At 44.0% G+C, this 6,314-nt stretch overlaps 1 protein-coding gene across 5 annotated transcripts in view; it reads right to left on the reverse strand.

The window, feature by feature from the left end:
- Nucleotides 1–6,314, reverse strand: part of LOC111957752 (vinexin) — a 45,695-nt gene that overhangs the window by 2,610 nt on the left and 36,771 nt on the right. For 4 of the 5 annotated variants that reach the window (XM_023978728.2, XM_023978727.2, XM_023978729.2 and 1 more), the window contains exons 11-18: nt 6,246–6,314; nt 5,447–5,505; nt 3,297–3,385; nt 2,351–2,409; nt 1,988–2,034; nt 1,625–1,739; nt 1,414–1,539; nt 85–671 (exon numbers count right to left, since the gene is read on the reverse strand). The exon at nt 6,246–6,314 is cut by the window's right edge and continues 42 nt beyond it. In XM_023978728.2, the coding sequence (XP_023834496.1) occupies nt 85–671; nt 1,414–1,539; nt 1,625–1,739; nt 1,988–2,034; nt 2,351–2,409; nt 3,297–3,385; nt 5,447–5,505; nt 6,246–6,314 (1,151 nt within the window). The remainder of the gene's footprint in view (nt 1–84; nt 672–1,413; nt 1,540–1,624; nt 1,740–1,987; nt 2,035–2,350; nt 2,410–3,296; nt 3,386–5,446; nt 5,506–6,245) is intronic. The other variant, XM_023978730.2, reaches the window with a different exon arrangement.

A 6,314-nucleotide genomic window follows, 5' to 3' on the forward strand; every position in this document is an offset into this window, starting at 1 on the left:
CTGTGGCAATGAAAAATGAGATAAACAGTACCTCAATCACGTTATATAAAATCACATCTTCATTGACAAAAACATTTGACTCACGGTTGGCGTTGCACTACTGTTGAGCCAGCATTGTTGGTCGTTCTTGTTTTGGGGATGTTGTTCGGGGCTGCTCCTCCCCTGTGTGCAGATGGGGACATCTGATTGGACGGTGAATCAGCTCTGCCAATGGAGTTGTGCAAAGCCGGTTGTGCTCCTCCCCAGGGGTTGTTCTGGGGGGTGGGGGAGGCAGGCCATGAAGTGGGGTGTGGCCAGTGATTGGGTGCTTCTTTGGATAGTGAGGGCTGGAGGGATGAACGTGAATGGGAAGCTACTGTGCCATGGGGTATGGGTGAGGACGGCTTCAGGGGGGAAAATCCTGGTTCAGGGCTGCGGGAGGAGGGGGTCAGACTCCGAGGRGAGCGGGTCAAAGGAGAGCAGGGTGAGTGTAGAGGGCGCCCTGGACTCATTGGCTCTGGGGATGTGGGTGACATGGGGCAAACTGGGTAGTCGTCAGAGGATGATTTGGTGCGGGGCAACTTGTTAACCTGGACGTAGTTGGTGGGGAAGATGCCACTCCTGGTAGTCCCTGGGACCCGGCCCTCCAACCACCTGTCATCCACACGCCTGGTTACACTGATCACCTCGCCCTGAGATAGAGGAGCAGGGACATCATGGTTCATGACAAAAGTACCATAACTCTCACGTAATACATTCAAACCTCAGGTAATTGTCACTATCTATGTAATTATGAATACAGCTGTGTATCAACCATAAAGAAGAAAACACAGGCAATGTGAGAGAGACACAGTAGAGGGAATACTTTGAATGATTAAAATATTCTAAAAGAACAGTCAACATCCTAAAGCTAAAGATGAGAGAGAGTATTACTATTAATCCCAATTTGGGAAATTGTTTTATCACAGCATGCATCAATGACTTACAATTACAGGACACGCAACAAMCACCAACACATGATAAAAAACAAGATACAGAAAGGCACATGTACCATAGTATCCCAAAAAGAATAGTCTGATTCAAGTGCTGTTTTCTAACCTACTCTGGGGAAGAAAAAAACAGGCAACAARATTTTCCAKTAGGAAGACCTCATAAAACAGTTAATCAATTACACTCATTAAAAAGGCTGTGGGTAGAAATGACCGTCTAAACCTCTATGTGGAACTGGGCAGGATGGACCTACAACTGAAGCTGCTCCTGTGTTGCATTACTGTGCTGTGGTGTGTCATGGTCCTGTCATGGGGTTTTTACTTGCAGCCTTTTTATGAACATGTCCTGCATCGATTCCAGGCTGCAGCATGTAGCACTGGCTTTCTTCATGATTTAATACAGGTATTAGGGTGTTAAAGATAGAATACATAGTAGGATGCTCACTTTACGGAAGGACAGCTCAACAGGCAGGTCTGCATTGAAGGTGAACAGAGCCACTGCTTGTCCATAATCKAGCACCTGGATGGTGGGAGACTTGATGGGTGTGGGCTTCTCTGTAGGAGGGACAATCTGGGGCGGAAATGAGTGAGGTTCAGAATGACATGTGGAGCGCATCACATAAATCGACACTGAGGTTAGTTGGATGCACACCCACCTCCACATAGGTTGTGGGGAAGATACCGGCTCTCCCATGATGCTCTCCTTCAAACCAGTTGGCGTCTACCTGCCTGAGGATGTAAACAATGTCTCCCTTCTGTAGAGACAGTTCCCTAGGAAGAGGAGGAGAAAAGTCAGACTGTGGCTCGAGGGACATGCATTAGATTAATTGAAGAGCTCAGCTTTACTAACTCGATATTAACATTATTGGGCTTTGAGAAAATCGGTTTGGTCAAATTAGGTTTGACTGGCCTAAATGTGATATAATTACATTGAGTGTGTTTCTTTTCACTGACAATACAGTTAAACGGACATGTGAGAAGGAATGGTTTGCAGCCGATCAGCAGGAATTATAACTCACTTGGGTGACTGAGCCTGGAAATTGAACTTGGCTCTTGCTGCTTTCATCTGCACAAACAAACACAAAAAAAAGTGTATTGGCGAGATGTGAAAGTCTGCTTCTCACAAGGGCACAGGCCTGTTCCAGCTTGCAGTTGTTGATAGTTATAGCAAGATCCTAATCAGGGCAGCTAAAAGAAAACAAAATGTTCATATATACAGATTATTTTCAGACCACAATACATAAAGCACTAAAACKTTCCGATGAACCTCACTCCTCAAAGATCAGAGATACATTTTCAAAATGTTTTCACATTGTGTACAGTATACACAGGTATGTATAGTAATTGCATATCCCAACACCAAGAAGGAGAAAGACATCTACCTGCTTCTCCGGTCTTTTGGGTGGGAACTCCATGACTTCAGGTGCAGGGGAGAGGCGTTCTATTGTAGAACAGCATGGAGACGTGGAGAGTAACAGAGATGAGAGTGAGGAAACAAGACACGGGTCAAAAGAGTGGAGCAGAATCACAAGGTTTATCAGGAAATTGTATAGCCTCCCAATCCAGCTTTTGATGCTTTAAGAGTAATTATATCAAGTCGGTGGGAAGATATGTAAAGATTGAATGAACCCTCTCCAGTTGAATGTATGTTCTTCTAAAGAAGCCAAACCTTTGGGCTGGTTCTCAGACTAATCTCCAAGAAAAACAGTTGGATAAAGCTGATCTATAATCAACGTTTCCGGCCCGCAGTCCCTTTTCTGTGCTACCTCCCCACCCARACACTACAGCTCTTTCCATGCTAAAAGTAAGAAACGTCTCCTCTCACTAACCCATATCAGTTTTATATCAAATTCATTCAGACAGATCAGGAAAGTCTGCAGGAAATGACAAGGAATCACAAGACTTCAACAGTAGTCCCAATTACTGTATTACTGTATTCCGTTAGTAGAGGCTGTTTTTCCATGAAGTGTCACTGATTAGATTTTAAACATTACAATTGGCTCATTCATCCCCCTCCTCTCCCCTGTAACTATTCCCCAGGTCGTTGCTGCAAATGAGAACGTGTTCTCAGTCAACTTACCTGGTAAAATAACGGTAAAAAAAAAAAATAATTAAAAAAAAAAAATAATTACCCACTATTAAAATGAATCAATTCCAACTACAGCATTCAAGTACACAGCAGTATTATACCTAACCTACTGTTACTAGTCTTTACTGGGCCATTTTACTGAGACTGCATGTTGAGTGGCCTAGCCTTAGCACCACTCTTTCTGAATAAAGGTTTTCATGTATGGATTGGATCCAGGATCAACTCCTACATAGCCTTACCATGTGTGGGACTAGGGTCTGCCCTCTGAGCAACAGCTGTTGTGGGGACAATGGGACGATGGAGAGGTTGCTTTGCTCCAGTCAAAGAGCTGGAAAAAATTACAGGAAAAGAGAACAGGTTTACTGTATGACTGTATGCTCCCACAAACTCCAGTCAATTAGATGTTTCCCAACATTAACAGCCCACATGGTGGAGCTCCACACTGTATAAGGACAGGGTACTGTGTGCAGTAGTATATACATTTGTCATGCAGATTTGGCCTTTGGGCACAGCTGCTGGTTTGCATATAAAGATCAAACAAAGTTGAGAGAGCGAGAGAGAGAGAATTACTCTGGGGACCTTCTGTCTTTGGAGAACTTATAGTCATCATCATAGTCGCMGACTTTATTACCATGTGTAAATGACAGGGAAACATCATGCAGGGTTCTCCAATAAATGTGAAGTTAAAAGACATAGCAGCATGAGCAAATCAGTATCATTATTAAACAAACATGTATCTGAGAAAGTGCATTAGATCAGTAAACAGCTGTCCACTGTCTGAACCAGATAAACACAGTCACAGAAAGGCATCACACCTGCCTGTTGATCCAGTCAGAGTCTGGCAGCTGGCTGTGTCTGCCTGCTGCCAAGCAGGAGGCCTGGACAACAGGAAGCCGTAAAAACCTGCCATATTCTTACTGTTGTATGTTTCCATTTTACATCTCCTTAGCAACCGTCTCAGTAACCGGACTCTGAGGTCTCGAGGTAGGAAGGAGGTCACTTGGCCAAAACACTTGAGCTCAGRTTAGCAAACAACAACTAGGAGAGATCTGTCCAAGAATGTATTACACAGTAGGCAAGAAATTAGCTGAACTTCAATTTGTTTWAAAGGTATGTAGCTCAACTATTAAGTATTCTATAAGAATGTCCACTAGGCAGCAAGACTAACTTTACTTTGCTATGTTTTCTCATTTCTAACTGATAGGGAACCAACYACTGTAAAGACTGTAACGTATTGCAACAGTTGTGTGATGGACAAGTGCATGTATCCATAGTGGATGAAGAAATGTGTAACTGGATTAAGAACGTGGGAGTTGGGCTCAGAGGAGGTCTGGTATGTGGCCTCCAGCCAGCCTGGGGCTCAACCATTAACCTGGCATGTCCTGGTGTTACCTCCCTCTGCATTTCACACTGGCTTCATGCTGCACATTAACCGCACAATCTGGGATCATTTTGGAGAATATCTTTAGAAAGTCACAAGCTTTTGAATTGCATTATCTTTAAAAACGGTATTGTTACTGTAGGGCGGTTATTTCACATGCCTGCAAAAATGCATTGACTGCAATAATTTGAATCATGGCTTAGACTTGCTTCATCTCTCTGCACTGGTCATCAAGCTGCAGTCTAGCTAGACTCTTCAATGACCAACCTGCCAGTGCACAGACACAGATACAAGCCTGGGGAAGTGGGTCCCAGCTGTTAGTATCAAGACAACAGCAATCCAGATGGGTGTAAACAGACTTGTAGATGCTTAGTCACTGAAGAGGCATCAGTCATCCAACTGTAATGCGCCAGCAATAGTCTGAATACCATTGACATACATGTATCTTATAGAAACAACGTGTGGATTTTCTACTCATACCCAAGTGGTGTGTTGTGTCAGAAATGATGCACACAGGTCAATAGTGCATTATCTGTAGCCTCTGTGGGACAATAAAGTTGTAAAAAAAAACTTAATGGTCTAAAAACAAAGCACAATTCATGTCAGTGAGACCAACTGCCAGATTTGATCTTTGTCCAAAACAAAATATTGTCTGGATAAGGAAGCTTAAGAAATGATTTGAAAAAAGGCTAAAAGATTTGCTGAGTCAATCCCTTCTGTCATGAACAGATTTGTCCAGCAAATGAAATAATGCTGCGTGAATCAGTTGATGTTGACATGGTTTTGGGGACGCAACTATAGTTGGAGGATACAACAATGAACAGTATAATAACTGTTTCCTGTATCGACAACAATTCCTGTACATATTTCTCAACATCAGAAAAGTGATGCAGCTACACCCAATGACCTACCCTGTACAACTTGAGACATCGTTTTACTGAAGGGATAAAACCATTGTATGTACAATCACACCAACAGACAAAGCAACAACGTTGTCCCATTACTCACCTGTTGTCCTGTGTTGTCCCTGTCCCTGCAGCAGTTCCTGGATCAGCGTTCCTGGCACCCTGGAAGCAGAGATCACATTGAAGGCTGTTCTCTTTTGGAGGAAATCTCACAGCTACTCAGACAGAGCAGAGGTGGTGACCACTCCCAAATAAGCCAGAGGGAGAGAGAACTCCCCTGGGTCCTACACTCCATTGWATACAATGACAAGGTTGGTAACATTATCTTTCTGTGGCATCTTTGATTGAGGAGTGGCAGTATACAACCACATACAGCTGATTAGATGAGGTGCAAATTAAGGTTGTGAAGAGAATCAGCATCAACTTTTGAAGAGTGAAATGAAATCCTTCAATTCAGCATTAAAAGCATACAAATCATACAGTGTTGCAAACAGTTAAGTTCTTCATTGAATTGAACTTATGTTTCTACGGAAAGCGTGAGGGAAAAACATAACAGATGCTTATTGGATTTGCAGTCTGATTTAGGTTTGTGGGGGGTTTAGATTTGTAGGCGTGTGATTTGAGGCAGACACATCCAAGTGCAAGGCAGGCAGGTCCTGGGGGTAGCAGGGTCACAGGGCAGTGTCGGGGTTGGCATGCAGGGCTGTCTGTCTTTCAAACAGTCCTCACAGGGGGGGGAGATGGGGAGATAACAGGGAGGTATGGTATTGACATTATCCATGCAAGCAACCAGACCTCCTCTCAGTGTATTTCTAGAGGAGTGTGAGAGTGAGGAGAGGGTTACAGGCAGGGTAGCAGGGAGGAGGGTTGCTTCAGCAGAGTCACAAGGGGGGCCTCAGTACCTCACCCCGGCCTCGCCGTGTCTGCTTCTTCTGGGAAAGCCTCCTCTCCAGGCCCTGGATGTCCGAGTC

This window comes from Salvelinus sp. IW2-2015, linkage group LG33 (assembly GCF_002910315.2).
Source record: "Salvelinus sp. IW2-2015 linkage group LG33, ASM291031v2, whole genome shotgun sequence".
Taxonomy (NCBI): Eukaryota; Metazoa; Chordata; class Actinopteri; order Salmoniformes; family Salmonidae; genus Salvelinus; species Salvelinus sp. IW2-2015.